The sequence below is a fragment of the Macrotis lagotis genome, chromosome 8, assembly GCF_037893015.1.
Source record: "Macrotis lagotis isolate mMagLag1 chromosome 8, bilby.v1.9.chrom.fasta, whole genome shotgun sequence".
In the NCBI taxonomy this organism is placed as follows: domain Eukaryota; kingdom Metazoa; phylum Chordata; class Mammalia; order Peramelemorphia; family Peramelidae; genus Macrotis; species Macrotis lagotis.
The window spans coordinates 60,347,209-60,367,631 of record NC_133665.1 but is presented as its reverse complement, the minus strand read 5'-3'; the positions used below and the strand labels follow the sequence as shown (position 1 = coordinate 60,367,631).

At 34.2% G+C, this 20,423-nt stretch overlaps 1 protein-coding gene across 4 annotated transcripts in view; it reads right to left on the bottom strand.

Annotated features, from left to right (window-relative positions):
* LOC141495671 (phospholipid-transporting ATPase ABCA3-like) overlaps positions 1 to 20,423 on the bottom strand; it is a 249,062-nt gene that overhangs the window by 93,832 nt on the left and 134,807 nt on the right. For all 4 annotated transcript variants that reach the window (XM_074197271.1, XM_074197272.1, XM_074197273.1 and 1 more), the window contains exon 8: positions 3,446 to 3,575. In XM_074197271.1, coding sequence (XP_074053372.1) covers positions 3,446 to 3,575 — 130 coding nt within the window. The remainder of the gene's footprint in view (positions 1 to 3,445; positions 3,576 to 20,423) is intronic.

The window sequence follows — 20,423 nt, the reverse complement described above, 5'->3', positions numbered from 1 at the left end:
GCTTGGGTTGATTGGCCTAGTGTATCATCTTACAAAGAAATCAAAAGTGGTTTTCCTGCCTCACCTTAAACTAGTATTGGAATCTACAGCTTTTTATTGTGAGCATAGAAAAGTCTTTACCTTTCTTTGCATTAAATGTTTTTTCTCATTGTAAACAGTTGTTGAGCGTAATAAGTTTCTCAAAAGTATAATCCTGGTAAAAAGATTGATTTCTTTAGAGAGTACTCAGCCTTCATATAAATTGTTTTGGTAACTTAATAAAAAATTAAGACTCCTGGGTATCTTCCTCTATGTTAATTGCATTGTTCAAGAGAACAACTATCAGGGTGCTGGGGAGACTTGCCCTGACAGGAACAGACAGCAAGAGATCACATAGTATTGTACAAGGATGATAGTCTTTGAGGAGCAGTTTAGGTAACTTCATATTGTGCAACTTTCATGGTCATGCCTCAGAAGGAGGGTAATGATTTTCTTATTCTCTGTTTTTGCATAAAATACAAACATCATTTTTTGAATGGTTATCACCTAGAGGTTAGAGGTAAGATTTTAGAGAATAAAACTTTAAACTGTCTAAACTATATTTTCTGTCATTTTATTTTAACCCTTTATTTTAAAGATTTTTACATATTTAGGTTTAACATAGTATTAACCAATGACAAATGAAGGGGGATCATCTCCAAAGAAAGTTAGAGATAAAACACTGAGGTGTTTTGCCAAAAGTCCTCTATCTGGTGGGGAGCTTAAAGCTGATACAACTAGATACAGGGAGTTATGGGAATATGATACAGTGAGTTATGAACATAGTGATACTGTAACTGGAAACTGTGTGATTTTTTTTTAAATTTTATGAAAAGAAGAAAGATAGAAGAAATATTGTCTAGTTAGAAAAATGTTATCTGCTCCTGTGATGTAAATTGACCCTTGTTGTTCCATTGTTAAATGTGAATTTGTTGAGTTGGGAGCAGCCTTAGCTCATTCCCCTTCTTCCAGTTTCCAGTTTCCAGTCCCTGACCTTGGCCACTGAAGGGTCAAGATTGTGCTGGTGTGACAAGAAATGACGTGTTGGATTTAGAGGTCATGCGCCTTGGGACAGGAAAAACCAGCACATAGTTTGCCTATTGGAGAAGACCTGGAGTTAGGTGCTGGACCACTTTCCAAGCACCACCCTTGTCCAACCCACCACAGAAGTGCTTTGAAGTTGTCCAGAAGAGAAGCACCCTTCCTTTTTTCTCTCTTCTTCATGACATCTTCACTTTGCAAGGATGACTCTCTCTCTCTCTCTCTCTCTCTCTCTCTCTCTCTCTCTCTCTCAGTTAGGCCTTGTGCTCCTGGCCTAAGCCCCTGGAAAACCATGAGTCTCTATGCCATGTGGCCAAACTAAGCCATCCCTTATGGCTATCTATCCATTCTCTCTTAGTCAGTTCTCCTGGCTATTTTCCTTTTCATTTTCTTCTCTCTCTCACTCAAACATCTCCTAGTCTTTTGTTGTTCTTCTACCCTCAAACAGCTTACCAACAGCTTGCTGCTTCTTAAGCTGTACATTTTGTAGGCTTGTAAAATCCCGAATGGTTTTAAAATCCCAGGGCTGTGAATTCTATCACCTTTCAGGGCCTCTCAATCTTAATTAGCAACATCAATCCCCAGCAACACAACAACAACAACAAAAGGATCAAGAGAATTCTAGATCTTTTGATACTACTTTCTGTAATATCAAGTCTGGAGAAGGAGCATTTGTACTGAGAAACCAATCTGGGCAACAAAATAGTAGGAGGGTCAGTGTTAAAAAAGAGTGGTTGAACAACCCTAGTCTCTACCCTATTCCCTTAACAATCTTCCTCACACATATTTGAGGAGGGGCATTAAAAAACACAGATTTATTAAAGAAGGTGAGACTTGATCAGGTCCTGAAATACAAGTAGGACCCTGATAGGTAGACTGGAAAGTCCTCATATATACATTGATGTGCAATACAGGCATCACTGTCTGTCTTGTCTTTTGGCTGTACTCAGGCAAATCTCACTTCTCACCCTAGTATTCTGCTTTTTTAAGGTCTTCACCCAGTTTCCTGGCCTTTCTCTCATAAGGCATCATCTGGTGAGGTAGAAAAGAGGAAGGAAGGAAGGGGGGGAGGAGAGAGGGGGAGAGAGAGAGAGAGACAGAGACAGAGAGACAGAGAGAGACAGACAGAGACAGAGACAGATAGAGAAAGAGAGAGGTAGATATACAGTGTTGGTAGACAATAATATGAAAACAGAAAAGTATTAAAAGCTGGGGAGCATAGGAAATATTAACTGCAGAAGGCAGGTCCTCTTATCAGCCTCCAATGCTTTTGGAAAACCAATGTTCCCCAGCTGAGTATTTTGAAGGTATCATGAGTAAAATTAAGGTAAACTGAGGCATAAAATTCTGAGCATGTTCATTTTATTGGTAAGCTAACAATAAAATGGTTCTCTTAGCTTCTCAGTCAGCCAAAAGACCTAAGGCTTACCAGCTTTTATATAGTTTGGGGAAAAACAAGAAAACAAAGAATAAATACATATGGGAAACCCCCAAATATTGGTTACATAGATGATGGAAAACAACATGACTAGATGGAAGTTTGGAATGCAGGGTTCATAACAACCCTCCATCTTATTGCTATGGAAAGCTTCTCGGTAGTGTCCACATGTCACAGCAATAATAGATCAGACTTTCTTGAAGGACAGCCAGTATTGCAGATAATAGACTTTCTGGAACCCATCTGAATTGGCAATATCAGAATTTCCTCCCTACTGACTACCACTTTTTATACTTTAATGGATATCTTATCAATATGAAGGACTCCTTCCATCCATATCTACTGGTCTTTTTTGCCTCTCATGAAGCCTCTTTATTAGGCCAATCGAACATGATGAATTCTTTTTCTTTCTTTACATTCTATAAGTATCAGGGCAGCAATCAGGCTGTTTATTTACTCCCGATCACTTTTGACATGCTAGCTGCTTTTATGATACCACGATATCTTTAATAACATTTGTTACATGAAAATCATTATTGGTAATATCCTATAGCCTACTTATGCTGCACATTTTAAATGTTTGTTAATTTTATACTGTCTTCTGATGAATATTAAGCTAGTGATAAAATTCATGGTAAAATAAAAATAAATTAAAAATTAGCAATAAGACTGGCTCTCTCCAGTAAATTAGGCCACAGCTGTCCAACCTGACTTTTAAAAGTGTTTTTTTAATTAAAAAATAGACAATATATTTTAATTTGCCACTTTAGGGAGCGTTCTGTGGTGGCTTGACTTTGTTAGTAAACCCACAGGCTGCTGCTTAATTTTGCCCTATAGGCCGCATGTAGCTGCAGGTCACGTTTTGGATAATCCTGATCTAGACCAAACCTCTGTAAACTGGGAAGAAAATAGTCTGCTTTTACTGCCAAATTTTGAATACATACATACCTGTCAGTATGGACATGGTAGTGGTCTTCCCTGCTCCATTTTGTCCAAGAAGCACAGTGATCTGCCCTTCATACATGTTCAGTGACAGGTTGTTTACTGCCTTTTTAATGATATGCCTTGACTTATATATCTGTGTAAGAGGTAAATAAAGTGACCACATAAAATTCTTAAAGAGCACTGAAACTTAGAACCTGCATTAACTTTCCTTCAATGGAATGATATTGTCATATTATTGAGCATAAAACAGAAATGTATAAAAAATGTCTAAATGTCTAAAAAAAAGCAGACAATTCAATATAAAACAGGCTAAAATAGGCCACCTGAAGGAGGGGTCTTTTTGAAAAGAATTCAGGAACAGCTCCATATGTCTTTTGGGAGAGTCTTAGATTCACTGTACAGTCTCAAACTCACTATGTACTTATTTAACTTAGCAAAAGTAGCTGTCCAACTTGAAAACTATGACTCCAGGGAATCATTTGCACCAGACCACATCTAACTTGGATTAGGATGAATTGACTTACTCTCCAGGATCAGGAGTAATGGCCTCAAGGTTTAGAAAAATCAGAAAGGGGGGCAGCTAGGTGGCATAGTGGATAGAGCAGTGGATAGAGCACCGGCCCTGGAGTCAGGAGTACCTGAGTTCAAATCCGGCCTCAGACAATAATTACCTAGCTGTGGGACCTTGGGCAAGCCATTTAACCCCATTTGCCTTGCAAAAACCTAAAAAAATATCAGAAAGGGCAAAGGGCATGCAGGCTGCAGCAAGATGAAGGTCAGCAGTGTGGCAGGGCAGCAAAGGGGGCACTGGCACATTTAGTTCTACAAATGAAGCTTGCTATGAGGATCCAAAGGAAGAGAGGGTGGAAAAAGAGACCCAACGCTGTACCTGCCTTGATCAAATTGGAGACCAAAAGATGGAAATGGCTATGATTGGTGATCTTCCTTTCTTGGTCATTGTAGGGGTGGGGTAGGATCACAGGGTAGACTGTAGTAGGCTCTTTGTCTTAGTTTAAGTTTGATCTGGTCTAGTACAAAAGAACACTCAGTGACACATTATTCATCTCAAGTGGCTCCCTGTTCACCAGAACCTGCTTAAAGCAACCCTAAATCTTGAGCCTAATGTACTCCTGCTGAGCAGGTAGAGCAGACTCTATATCTCCTGGGTGGCTCTCAACACCCAGCTGGCCATCCACATCTTTCTGGGATTCATGTCCTTCACCTAGGAGCAAGTAGCTCTTGCCAGCTGTATAGTTTTCTAGTCAATTGAGAACATCCCAGGCAGAGGCTCAAGAATGTTTTGTCTCTTAACAGATTGTAAGCATCTGTAGAAATGTATCAGAAGTCTGGCAGTTGCTTCGAAAATGTCTTTACATAATATGTAACCATGATGTAATGGTAAAAAAAAAAAACCCAACATGATGTCTAGGGACTGGAAACAGAAGAGATGGAAATGATCTGAGGTGGTGGGGGGTGGAGAAGCAGGACACGTAAAAAATCTGTAACAAGTTTAAAAAACAAAACCATGTCAAAAAAGGGAGGTCAAGAAAAGAGGTTTTTCTGTTAATGGAGGAAGTAGGATGAAACTGAAGAAAGTCAACAGATGGGCCTTTGCTACAGGATGCAAACAAGCAGCAAGAATTAGAATTAGTGGTCTCTGGACTTGATCTCAGAATATTCTAACTGAAAGGAAAGTTAAATAAACATCTCCTTGCTTACTTGCTTACTTGAAGGGTGGTATATACATACAGATATATATATATATATATATATATATATATATATATTTAATTAAAGATCCGATAATCTATGGACATTAAATTGGATCCATCCCTTCCAAAGTCCTCATTAACCTTGCTGCCACTCCCTTTGAAGTATATTGTTTTGCAAGTTCCTAAGGCTTCCTGAACAGCATGCCCTTCACTAGATCTTCTTGCCAAAGTACAGTTCCCACTATCTTACATACCTCTCAGAAATTGTCTTTGATTAATCCTCCTAGATCACTTCCACGGTTGTGCTTTCTCATTCACTTAAATTCTTTCTCAAGACCTCTGCTCTTACCTTTCTCTGTAGTCACCAAAGAAAGTTCTACTATTCTTTAAAAATGTAAACCTGATGTTAGAAGTCTTTAGCTTTACTAGAAGGGTTTCAGTAAAAGTATACCTTGTTTTATTATGTTTTACTTTATTGTACTTCACAAATATTGCATTTTTTCCAAATTTAAGGTTTGTGCAATGTCTATCTGCACCATTTTCCCAACAGCGTGTGCTCATATCGTGTCTTGTAATTCTTACAATATTTCAAACTTTTTCATTATTATTGTCATTATTATTATTATTATTATTATTATATCTGTGGTGGCAATTTGTGATCTGGGAATCTTTGATTTTATTACTGTAATTATTTGGGGGTGTTATAAACCATGCCCATATAAGACAGCAAACTTAATATTGTATGTATTCTGACTGCTCCACCACCTGACTTTCCCCCTCTCTTTGGGCCTTTCCATTCCCTGAGATTAATATTGAAATTAGGCCAATTAACAAACTCTCTAAGGTTTCTAAGTGATAAAGAGAAAGGAAGAGTCAATTGATTGGCAAACTTCACTATAACCTTCAGCAACCAGCAATCTGATCAAAGAGCAGCAATCCATATCGAGCCAAAATGCTCCATGAGAAAAAAAGTTTGTGACTCACTGGAGGCTCAGATGTTGGTTAGCATTTTTAGCAATACAGTATTTTTAAATTAAAGTCTGTACAATTTTTTAGATATAATATTATTACATACTTAATAGACTCTAGTATATACTATAGTATAGTGCAAACATAACTTCTATATGCACTTGTACTATTCACTTTATTGCTGTGGACCAAACCTGCAATATCTCTTAGGTATGCCTACACTATTTAGGAAGGTCATTCTTCTTGCCTCTGGCTTGTCTTCCCCTAGAAGCCTCAATACCTGCAAATCTCTCAAAGGATGATAGTTTCCCCAACAGGAATTCAGATTCAGTCATCAAACAGAAGAGGTTTTTTTGGGTAGTAAAAAACAGAGAAAGGATTCACATCTGAACCCATTTAATAGCCACAAAAATACCTTCTTTTCTGCAGTGCACCTCTGATTTCTCATAGAGACCTATATGATTTTCCACATTTATTTCCAGATCTATTACCCTAGAGAAGATTTTTGACAACAGAAAAAATATTCTAAGCATCTAGAAAATATGTCAACTACTTTCTTGCTTCATGGAGGTAATAGGGAGTCATTGGAGTTCAGACCTGTACCTTAGGAAGATCACTTTGAGTATTACATAGAAGATGGACTGTTGCAACTGAGAGGCATCAGAGTGGTTGTTGAAGGATTAGAAGAGAGAAGAGTGGGGTATGTAAGAGATGTTAAAGGAGAAAATGACACAATGTCATGCATTTCTTGGATATGAGGGCTTAGAGAAAAATGAGGAATAGAGGATGACACCTAGGTTGTAAGCCTGGGAAGGGGACTAGGAAGAGAAAAATAGGAGTTAGAAAGAAGGGAGTAACATGTTGTGCTTAAGATATCGAACAGATGTCCAGTTAGAAATATCCAGTACATACCTGGAGGTGTAAGACTGGAGGTCAGGAGAGAAGTTAAGCCTGGATTAAACAGAACTAAAAATCATTTAGAGAGATGACAGGCCTGGGTTGGTGGGTATGTCCTGAATGAAGATCTATCAAAGGAGACTGAACTGGAGTGGTTAAATAGGTAGGGGGAGAATCAGGTGAGAGCCATGAAAAACTAGAGAATAGAGTGTCAAGGAGATAAAATGTCAAAGACTGGCAAAGAGGTCATGAAGGATGAGAAATGAGTAAAATCCATTAGATTAGGCAAACTGCTTTTGGAGATCACTGCTAACTTCACAGAGAGTAGTTTCACCTTAACAATGAAGTTGGAAGTCAGACTGCAGAGAGTTAAGAAGAGAAAGAGAGGAAAAGATGTAGAGGAAATAATTGATGGGAGAAAGCCTTCTCAAGGAATTTAGATATGAAAAGGATGAGAAATATATAACAACAGTGAGCAGGGATAGACAACTACAATGAAGGTTTTTTGAGAAAAGGCTTAAAATATGGTCCTCAATTTTGAGAAGACCCCTACCAGCAAGTGGTACTAGGTGATGAACTTTAGCTAAGGTAATCATGAAAATATAAAAGGATCCTCAGGCCTGTATAGTCTCCTTGGACTTCTGTAGGAATAGTGTTGGAATGATGAAAAAGAAACTAGAGTGCTGCCAGAGAATCTATAAACATTTGTGTGGCACTATAAATGTGAGATTGTTCAATAAGTAATCATTTCCCTCTGAAGTCTGCTTCAGCTGCATCCCCCAAATTCTGGCATATTGTCTCATCATTATCATTATTTTTCACATAGTAATTAATTATGTCTGTGATTTATGTTTTGACTCACTCATCATTCTGCTATTATTAAATTCTATATTAAATTCCATCTTCTTTGCTTTTTGGTTATTTTTTTATATATTGATATTTTATTTGAGTAAAGCCTATAAATGATGAATTTAGTATGTCTGCCTTTTTACATTAATTTACAATTTCTCCATACCCTCACACAGGATCTATTTTTGAAAAAATTCCATGTGAAGCTTCTTCCCATATTTTATCTTTCAGCTCTAAATTCACCTACCATTTATTCAATTTTTTTATTTTCCCTTTTGTTTATATTTCTATTTGATTTGCCAGATTCTGAAATAGGAACACTATTATTACTGTGTCATCATTGATACCTCAATATAAATAATCCAGTTTTTATAAAAGAAAATTAGCTAACTTTAAAAGCACTACCAAAGAGAAATATTCTAATCAGATGAATCTACAAAATTTTTAAAGGCTAAATAACATTCATATCATATCTATTATTCTAAAAATTGTTAATAAAACACTGTATTCAAAACCTTTTATGGAGCATATGTCATGTTAATACCCTAATCATAGATGGATAAAGAAAAGAAAGTGAACTATAAGCCAATTTCATCAAGATATATTGATTAAAATTTTTAAAGACAAAAAATTACAATTTCAAAAAAGTTTTTCACTTTGATCACAATGGATTTATCAATGATACAAGATGGTTCAAAATTAGGAAAACAATTATGATAACTCATCTTTTAAAAACAAAAACAAATCGCTATGATTACTTTATAAAAGTAAAAAAGATTTTAAAAAATCTGAATGTTCATTTATGCTAAAAAAAATAAAACTCAATAAAACATAGGAAGAGATGGGATAAAAAAATAAATATTTAAAACCCAAAGCTAACATGATACATGAAGAGGAAAAACAAAATACTTTCCTAAAAGACACAGGAGTACACAATAATTAGACATCATACCAGAACTTATGGGATGCAGTCAAAACAGTCATTAGGGGAAATTTTTTTTTGTCCATTTAAAAAAAATTTTTGCAAGGCAATGGGGGTAAGTTACTTGCCCAAGATCACACAGTAAATAATTATTAAGTGTCTGAGATTGGATTTGAACTAAAGTCCTCCTGACTCCAGGGCCAATGCTCTAGCCACTATGCCCACCTAGTTGCCCCTTAAGGGAAATTTTATAATTCTAAATGCTTACATGAACAAAATAGAGAAAGAGGAGATCAATGAATTGGGCATGAAAAAAGCTAGAAAAACAACAAATTAAAAGTTCCCAATTAAATACAAAATTGGAAATTCTGAAAATTAAAGGAGAAATTAATAAAATTGAAAATAATGAAACTATTGAACTAATAATTAAAATTAAAAGTTGGCTTTATGAAAAAAAATTAAAATAGATAAACCTTTGGTTAATTTGATTAAAAAAAGACAGAAGAAAACTAAATTATCAGTATCAAAAATGAAAAGGGTGAATTCACCAATGAGGAGGAGATGAAAAGTAATAATTCAGAGCTATTTTACTTAACTGTTTGCCCCCAAAATCTCACAATCTAAGTGATACAGATGAATATCTACAAAAATATAATTTGCCCAAAATAACAAATGAAGAAATAAAATATTTAAATAAACCTATTTTGGAAAAAGAAATTGAACAAGTCATCAATGAACTCTTAAGAAAAAAATCTCCAGGGCCAGATAGATTCACAAATGAATTCTATCAAAATTTAAAGAACAACTGTTTCCATTCCTATATAAACTATTTGAAAAAATAGGAGAAGAAAGACACCAATATGGTGGTAATATTTAAACCAGGAAGAGTTGAAACAGAGAAACAGAGAAAGAAAATTATAGGCCAATCTTCCTAATACGTATTGATGCAAAAATTTTAAATAAAATATTAGAAAAGAGATTTCAAATAGAATTTATACCAGGAATTCAGGAATGATTCAATATTAGGAAAACAATCTTGTATAATTATATAATAATATTAATAACAAAACTAACAGAAAACATGATTATCTCAATTGATGCTGAAAAATTCTTTGACAAAATACAGTACCCATTCCTTTTAAAAAAACACTAGAGAACATAGGAGTAAATGAAGTTTTCCTTAAAACGATAAGTAGTATCTATCTAAAACCATCAGCAAGCATTATTTGCTAATTGGGATAAGCTAGAAGTATTCCCATTACAATCAGAAGTGAAACAAGGATGCCTATTATGACTATTATTCAACATTGTATTAAAAATGTTAGCTTTAGCGGTAAGGGAAGAAAAATAAATTGAAGGAATTAGATTAGAATATGCAATAAGTAAATAAAACTCTCTTTGCAAATGAGAATCCTAGAAAACCAACTAAAAACTATTTGAAACAATTAACAACTTTAGCAAAGTAGCAGGATATAAAATAAACCCACATAAATCATCAGTATTTCCATATATTACCAACAAAGCCCAGCAACAAGAGATAGAAAGAGAAATTCAGCTTTAAGTTAACTGGTTGGAGTACTTTGGAGTCTACCTGTCAAGATGAACTCAGAAACTATATGAAAACAATTACAAAACACTTTACACAAAATCAGATCTAGATAATAGGACAAATGTCAATTGCTCACGGGTAAGCCATGCTAATATAATAACGATGACAATTCTTTCTAAATTAAATTACATATTCAGTGCTATACCTATCAGACTACCAAAAAATATTTTACAGAGCTAGAAAAAAAGTAACAAAAACAGCCTACTTTATAAAAAGTAAAGAATGTCAGGGGAGTTAATGAAAAGAAATGCAAAGGAAAGTGGCCTAGCCATACCAGATCTAAAACTGTATAATAAAATTGCAGTCATCAAAACTGTCTGGTACTGGCTAAAAAAAATAAAGTGGATCAGTGGATCAGATTAGGTACAAAAGAAACAGGAGGATATGACTAGGGTAATCTACTGTCTAATATACTCAAAAGACTCTAGCTTCTGAGATAAGAATTTACTATTTGAAAAAACTGCTGGGAAAACAGGAAATTTGTATAGCAGAAAGTAGGCATAGACCAAAATCTCACACCCCATACTAAGATAAGATTGACATGGGTAAATATTTAGATATAAAGGGTATATACAATAAGCCAATTAGGAGAACAAGAAGTAATTTGTATATTAGTTCTATGGAGAGGGAAGAATTTGTAATCAAACAAGAGAAGGAGAACATTATAAAAATGGATAATTTTGATTTCATTAGATTAAAAATGTTTTTGCACAAAGAAAATCAATGTAACCAAGATTGGAAAGAATGCAGAAAGCTAGGAAATAATTTTTACTGATAGCATTTCTGATAAAGGACTCATTTGTAAAATATATGGAGAACTGAGCCAATTCTATAAGAATATAGGTCATTTCCCCATTGATAAATGGTCAAAGGATATGATTAGTTTTCAGATGAAGAAATTAAAGCTATAGCCATATGAAAATGCTCTTAAATCATTATTGACTGGAGAAATGCAAATCAAAACAGCTCTGTGATATCCTCTCATACACCTGTTAGACTGACTAAAATGACAAAACAGGAAAATGATCAGTGTTGGAGAGGATGTTGGAAAATATTGTTGGTGGAGTTGTGAACTGATCCAAGCATTTTGGAGAGCAATTTGGAATTAAGCCCAAAGAGCAATAAAACTGTGCATACCCTTTGATCCAGCAACACCACTGCTAGATCCATATCCCAAAGAGATCATCAAAAAGTGGAAATGACCCACTTATACAAAAATATTTATAGCAGTTCTTTTCCTAGTGGCAATGAGTTGTAAATTGAGGGAATGCTCATCAATTGGGAAAGGCTGATTAAATTATGGTATATAAATGTGACAGAATACTATTGTTCTGTAAGAAATCATGAGCATCTGGACTTTAGAAAAATATGGAGAGATTTGTATGAACTAATGCTGAGTGCAGTGAGCAGAACCAGGAGAATACTGTATAAATTGTATAAATACAATTTTAAAACATTCTTTTAAGAAAAATAAAGAAATTAAATAACTAGATGAATGTTAAGTGCTCAAGGCTGTGCTGTATAAAATAATCAAAACTGATGCTACCTAAATTAAAGATTTAGTACTCTATCAACCAAAAGAGTATAGTATGCCCCTAACATAGTGGGCCTTCTCAGGTTCAAATGAGACCATATTTGTAAAGCACTTAGCACAGGTCTGGTACATAGTAGGCACCTATATAAATGCTATCATCATCATCATTATTCTTATTACTAGATTGAGGTAAGGTAACTGTGAGTATAACTCATGAGCACCTGTGAGTAAAACACTTCTCTCAAGAATGCCCATCATCATCTCCTAGTCCTGCAGGCACCCTCCCAGTGAGATTCCCATGGAGGGAACACCTCAACCATGTCTTCTCCTATCACCAGCCTCTTAGGTTCCTGAAGCTTTCTTTCTCCCTCCCCCCCCCACAGGGAATCTTGTTCTGCTGGTCAGGAGCCCAAGTTTGGACTCCCATGATCTTCTCTATACAAGAATAAAAATAAAAGTAATGTGGCAATAATACATCATTTACTATGTATAAACATGGTGCTAAGCACTTTAAACAGTACCTGATTTGATCCTCACAACAGCCCTGGGAGGGAGATGCTACTGTTCTCTCCATTTTAACTGAGGCAAACAGATGAAGTGACTTGTCCAAGGTCAAAGAGTGAATAAGTATCTGAGTCTGGATTTGAACTGATGCCTTCTTTATTCCAGGCCCAGGACTTCTATCCCCTACCATCAACTAGCCCTGCCCCCAGGACATAGTGACTTTCATGATTCTATAGCTGACTCGCTTCTCTTCTGACTTTGAAGATGCTTATAACCTCAAGTCAAGAGATTCTCTCTCTCTCTCTCTCTCTCTCTCTCTCTCTCTCTCTCTCTTAAGGTTTTTGCAAGGCAAACGGGGTTAAGTGTCTTGCCCAAGGCCACACAGCTAGGTAATTATTAAGTGTCTGAGACGGGATTTGAACTCAGGTACTCCTGACTCCAGGGCTGGTGCTTTATCCACTGCACCACCTAGCTTCCCCCCCCCCCCATCTTTTTAAAAAATTTTGTTTATTTTTTCTGTACTTAATAAATCAAGTATTTCCATAACACAGTAGAATATTAAAAAGTGCACCTGAAACTGCAAATCTATTATATACAACTTGCTATTCTTTTTACATAGATAATAAAAGTAACATGGACCTTTCTCTTTTTTTCCCCTCCTTGACTTAGAGATGGCTATTTATCTCTTGAATCAACTCTGCATTTGTTAGATTTAGTCTCTATATATTATGTCTGATGGACAGGGAAGAGAAACTTCTCCCTAATTTCATGTCCAATCCATTCCCCCCTCGCCCCTGCCATGCCCCTTCCCCCCACCAATTCTGCTTTCAAAAGGGACATCTCACTTGACTGTGAGATTTTGTCATAACCAACTCTTGAACTATGGGGTTTTTTTTAGGTTTTTGCAAGGCAAATGGGGTTAAGTGGCTTGCCCTAGGCCACACAACTAGATAACTATTAAGTGCCTGAGACCAGATTTGAACTTAGGTACTCCTGACTCCAGGTCCACTGCGCCACCTAGCTGCCCTGAACTATGTTTTTTTAAGACTCACAAGGGCTGGGGAAAGGAGACTGGTCAACAGTTCATATAATGTTCATATTTTACAAAGAGATAACAAAGGATTAATGTTTTGTCAACATATTAGTGTATAATCATCTGTGATCAAATGAATTAGCATAGCTATGCTGATTAAAATTATAAATGCTAGCTCCTATCATTATCATTACCATTATGATTATAAGTCAAAATGGCATCAACTCAACTGGGGGGGATCTTATTTTATTATTTGCTTTTACTGCAAAGGGGATACTTTATATAGCTAACTTAACATAATAAGAGAATTCCTTTGAAGGAATAAAAGATCTATTTTATTTTTATTTTATTATTCTAGGTCTATCTTAAGTCACTTAAACTGTGACTAGTTGCTCTAATTTCTTATGTATTTGATTTCATTATGATTTTGTTGATTTGAGAATTTATTCATGTTTAATGCACAGAATCACTGAAAATCAGTCAAAGAGATCTCAGAGGTCATTATAGTTCAGTCTACACTAGGTGGTATAGTGAACGAAGTGCCAAGCTTAGAATCATAAAGAACTGAAGGCTGCATTTAATTTAGAAAAACACATATTAATATTACTTATGTTCTATTGTATTCTTAATTATTTTGTTACATATTTTCCAATTACATTTTTGTTTTTTTTCTTTGCAAGGCAGTGGGGTTAAGTGACTTGCCCAAGGTCACAAACTAGGTAATTATTAAGTGTCTGGGGCCAGATTTGAATTCAGATCCCCTGACTCCAGGGCCAGTGCTCTACCCACTGCACTACCCAGCTATAACTCCCCCCCACCCCCAATTACATTTTAATTTGATTTGGGCTGCACTCATGAGTTACAGCTCATGGGTCATATGTTTGACACCTCTGGTCTAAGATAGGAATTGAAAAATGTGTTGTAAGGAGTGCAAGATGAGCTTACCCATCAATTAAAAAGACAAGACTTTCAGTTAAAAAAAAACAAAAAAGATAGCCATACCAGATCTAAAATTATATTATGAAGCATCAGTCATCAAAACTGTCTGGTATTGGCTAAGAAATAGAGTGGTGGATCAGTAGAATAGACTAGGTGCAATAGCAGGAAATGATTATAGTAATCTGCTGTTTGATAAACTCAAAAAGTCCAGCTATTGGGATAAAAACTCTCTCTTTGATAAAAACTGTTCGGAAAATTGGAAGTTAGTATGGAAGAAACTTAGATTAGACTAACACCTCACACCCTATACCAAGATTAGAACAAAATGGATACAGGATTTAGGCATGAAAAAACTATTATAAGCAAACTAGAAGATCAAGGAGTAGTTTGCCTGTCAGATCTATGGAACAGGAAGCAGTTTATGACCAAGGAAGAGATGGAGAACATCATTAAAAACAAATTAGACAATTTCGATTACATTAAATTAGAAAACTTTTGCACAGACAAAACCATGGTAACCAAGATCAAAAGAAATGTAGTAAATTGGGAAACAAGTTTTACAACTAGTATTTCTGACCAAGGGCTCATTTCTAAAATATCAAATTTTTAAAAAAACAAACCATTCCCCAATTGACAAATGGTCAAAGGATATGCAAAGGCAATTTACAGATGAGGAAATCAAAGTGATCCATGGTCATATGAAAAATTGCTCTAAATCACTATTTATAAGAGAAATGCAAATTAAAGCATCTCTGAGGTACCACCTCACACCTCTCAAACTGGTCAATATGACCAAAAAGGACAATGATCAATGTTGGAAGGAATGTGGGAAATCTGAGACATTAATACATTATTGGTGGAGCTGTAAACTCATCCAACCTTTCTGGAGAGCAATTTGGAATTACATCCAAAGGGCAACAAAATGTGCAATACCATTACTGGATCTATACCCTGAAGAGATTATGAAAAAGGGTAAAAACATCACTTGTACGTAAATATTCATAGCAGCTCTGTTTGTGGTGGCAAAGAATTGGAAATTGAGTGAATTATTATGTAACTTTGCTATCTCTTATACTTTATTTTTTTTCTTTAAGGATAGGATTTCTCTCTCATCACATTCAGCTTAGATCATTGTATACCATGGAAACAATGTAAAGACTAACAGACTGTCTTCTGTGTGGGGTGGGGAGAGGGAAGCGAGATTAGGGGAAAAATGGTAAAATTCAAAATAAATTAATTAGAAAAAAAGAAAAAAGAGAGAGAGGAATTTGCAGCATTCCTTTTAAAGAAAACCAGACCTAAGCAGAATATTTATTTTACAGACACACAGACAATAAGGTGAAGGTAATAAAATAAATTATCTGGGCAGGTCAGACAATAAAAAGAGAAATACACCTGTGAGTTTAACAATAGCAAAATAACAAGAGAGATAACATTAGGAAATTTCTTTCTAATATATGAAGAGATAAGGGTGAAAATGAAAATAGAATAAATAATGATAGAAAAAGAGACCTTAACCTCACAATATCTTTACTACAGACAAAGGGAATAGGTGAGAAAGAAGATAAAGAGGAATATGTAAATACCTTAATCAAGTCAAAAATTAACAATGGAGGGAAAATAATTTCTGTATTTTTCAAGAGAGGGAGAGGATCAATAAAAGAGGGATTGAAGCAGAGGAAAACAAAAAGGCTAAATCTTGTTTCTGTGTTAGGATGAGGACAACTGAAGAATCCTCTCATAGGTGTAAAGACATATTCAATAATGGGAAATAGAAACCTTCTAATGTGTATGACTTGCAAGGATTTAATACTTAGAGAGAATAAATATTCTGCACCCCATGAGATAGGGGTTCAGAGCTAGGGGAGGGGAGTGAAAAGTGTAAGGGAACAGTTCCAGAGAGTTTTTGACAATGGAGGCAAAAATGATCATGGAGAGGGCAGAGAGTAATAATGAAACATAGGATCAAAGTTAAAGGAATATTTCTACCATAGATTTCTATCCTCTTATTATCTGCAGTTTCCTATTTCTATTTCTATTTCTAAGTATACAGCAGAAAAGACAAAGGGGGTAAAGAGCACAAGATCTATAAGGCAATAACAGAAACATTTTAGAAGAAACCTCAAACATATAACTTAGCAATTTTAATTTCATGAGAAATACAAAAACTAAAGAATTTACTAATAAATTGATGATCATATAAATATGTCATTTTAGAGAAGAAATAAATGAACTAAAACAAAAACCTACAGAAATTCTAAACAAAATTACAAATTGGCTCTATGAAAAGATTAGTGAAATTGACAAACCTCTAATAAATTTGATTAAAAGAATGATGCAGAAATTAAATTACAAAATAGCAGATGCACAAAGTCATATCACCACAAAATGAGAAGGAAAAAATGAGAACTCTTATTCATGGTTATATAATAACATAAGTGAGAATACAAAAGAAATAAAGGAATATCTTAAAAATATAAGATACACAAATTATCAGAATATGGGGGCAGGGGAGGGAAGAGAGAGAGAGAGAGAGAGAGAGAGAGAGAGAGAGAGAGAGAGAGAGAGAGAGATTAAATAACCCAATGGGATCAAAGCTAAAGGAAGATTCCTACACAATTTCCTCCATAAAAAAAGATCTGTATTTATATTTGAAGGAAGATAATAGAGCTAAAAACAACTCCTTTTTTAATGAGAAACATCAAGTGGTTATACACACAGAAGGAGTGAAAGACCTTAAAAAAGACATAGAAATCAAATAAGAGAAATCAAGTAAAGCTAGATAAAATAAGAGTAATCTAAGAAAATCAAGAAAACTATTAAAAGAAAATCCATAAGCTAGAAATAAAAAATCAAAAACTTTAGGAAGAAAATGATTCCTTGAAAACTGGATCTGGACAAGGAGAAGACACCAAGAAATAATAAAACAAAGTCAAAAGAACAAAAAAACAAAAGAGAAAGTCATAAAGAACTAATCTGAATAATAGAGTGAGGAGAGATAATACAAGAAGTGTAGAACTACCTGAAAGATACAATCAAAAAACCTTGAATTAATAACACAAGAAATTATCAAGGAAAATTGCTCTGAAGTTCTAGAATAAGAAGGTAAAATAGAAATAGGAAAAAAATCCACTAATCAACACCTGAAAGTGATTCCAGGAAGAAAACTTACAGAAATATAGCCAAGTTTCAAAGCTACCAAGTTAAGAAGTAAATATTGCAAACAACAAAAAAATTAAATATTGTGAAGTTACAATAAGGTTTACACAAGACCTAGTGGCTTCTATGTTGAAGGACTGCAAGTCTTGGGACACTATATTTCATTGTGAAAAACTTGACTTATGACTAAGGGTAACAACTTACTAAGCATAATCCTGAACAAAAGAAAAAAAGGATATTTAATGAATTAAAAGACTTTGAAAGAGTAGAACTTACTAGAAAATTTGACATATAAAATCAAGGAGAAATATTTGGTGAACATTAAAGACCAATTACAAGTTCAAAGAATTTGCTTCTTATATAGTAAAATGTTATCAGTATCCTTATGATTGTCATCATTATTTGAGTAATTTGAAAGAAAGATTTGAACTGAGCTCTGTATGATGGGATAATTCTAAAAAATAAAACTGTATAGGGAGGGAGAAAAAGGACAAATTAACATATGAGATATAAAAGGAAAAATGGAATACAGAAGAAGTGGGGAAGGAGAAGAGCTGCTAGTAGTAGAACCCATACTCTCCCCGGAAATGGGTTAAATAGGGAACAACATATACATTTAGAAGGACATAAAAGTCATCCAAATTTAGAAATAAATAAGAGAGTCAAGAGATAGGATAAAGAAAGGACTTTTAGAAAGATGTATAGATTAAAAATTGAAGGGGGGAGGAGATAAGGGAGAAATTCTCACAAAGATAGGTAGGTTAAGATGAGAGTGGGGGAAAAGAATAAGGTAGAGATTAAGGTAGATGAAGGAAAAGGAGAGCAAAGTACTGGGTAGAAGTATAGCAGTATAGCTATATATAGTGAATCTATATATCTATATATATCTATATTTATCTCTATATAGAAGTATAGCAGAGGAGTGAAGAGGGATGCAATAAATAGGTATGGGAAGAATAGTAAGGAAAAATAGGAAGGAAAGAAATGTACAATAGTTTAGAATGTAAAGGGAACAAATTTGCCCATAAACAGAAATGCAAAGCAGATTAAAAATTTGAATTTAACAATATGTTGCTTTCAAGAAAAAAGATAAAAAGGAGAGATAAACATAAAGATAAAATAAAGGTCATGAATAGAATTTTGCATTAAAAAAACAGGATTGTAATCATGATCTTATATAATGCTAAAGCTAAAAATAAGATTTAATCAAAAATGAAAAACAGAGAAACTATGATAAGTGTGAGCAATATTATTCAATATTGCCTTAGACCATTTTAAATACCTAGATAATGTAAAATACCCTAGTGTATAACTGCCAATACAGATACAGGAATTGTATCAACATAACATAAAATAGTTTTTATATAAATAAACTCAGGTCTAAATAGTTGAAGTAATATTTATTGTTCATGGGTATATATAGCCAACATGGTTTTAAGAAAACAATTTCACTTCACCTATTCAATGTCTTCTGATTAAATTAGTAAAAATTATTTGATTGAATTAGAAAGAATATTTGGAAGAACAAAAAGTCAGGAACTTAAAAATTGTAAAAGAAGTAAATTCAATAGTATCAGACTTTAAACCATATTATAAGATAAGAGCATTGTTGAAATGTTAAAAGAATAAGTTCAATTACTTTATATTAAAATTTTCTTGTAAAAATAAAATCTATATGGCCAAAAGTGGGAGGAATGTAGAAAGTTTGGGGAAAATTTTCAAAAAAATTTCTCAGATAGGAGAATGGAATATTGCTGGAATATTGCTGTGATATACAAATTGATGAGCTGGTTGATTTAGAAAAACATGCAAAGATTTGGACTTATGAAGGAACATGCTATTCACCTTCAGAAAAACAGAAGGTAGGAGGAAATAAGCATAGTACAGTCTAACATATATGTGTATGAGTAAATATGTATATATTTATAGAAATCTATGTGTGCAGGTATATGTATTTATATGTGTGTGTGTGTGTGTGTGTGTGTGTGTGTGTGTGTGTGTGTGTGTGCGCAGCCTTCTTTGGAAGAGGGTGGACCAAAGCAAAAAAGTGTACATCAGAGAACAAAAGAAAAATAACAAGGAAGGAAAGAAAAGCTGGGCAGTATTGAAAACAAAGTATATGCATATTATTTATTATATAGACTTTACTGAAATGGGAATTTATTGTTTTATATTGAATCCTTTCTTTTGGTCTGTTGTGTACATGTTCATTTTTTTCTTATTTTAAATTTGTTTAAAATTTTATAAAATACAGAAAAAATTAGCTGAAACAATTCAGATGCAATTCAGGAGACATAGCTATATGAAGTTTACCAAGTTTAAATACTTTGAATCTTGAGACTCTACTAAAAATTATTGAGATATTATAATCTCTCAGGTTTTCAGTTTCATATCCCCCCAAACTTTGAGAGATGTGGTTAAAATAATAATTTCAACAATTACCTTTCAACTAATGAACTCTTATAATTCTCTACAAAGGGAGCAATTTTATGCAATGTTTCACATGCTTTAGTTACATGTGTTTTGATTCATATTGTCTCCTCAGAGTTAAAAGAAATTTACATAATACCTAAACCAGGTACCAAATAGGCAAATAGGCAAATGTTTGTATAAAATCTCAGCAGCTATTTTACATAGCTGTTTACACTGGACACTTCACAGACTATAGTTCCATCAAGACAAAAAAAATCAAAGAATTGGTCAAATGGAAAAAGATATATTAAAATTCACTTAAGAGAATTCATTTAAAAATAGAATTGGACAAATGGTAAAGGATTACAAAAGTTCATTGAAGAAAATAATTCCTCAAATGTTAGAATTGGGAATGGGGAAGTTAATGAAATTTATGAGACAT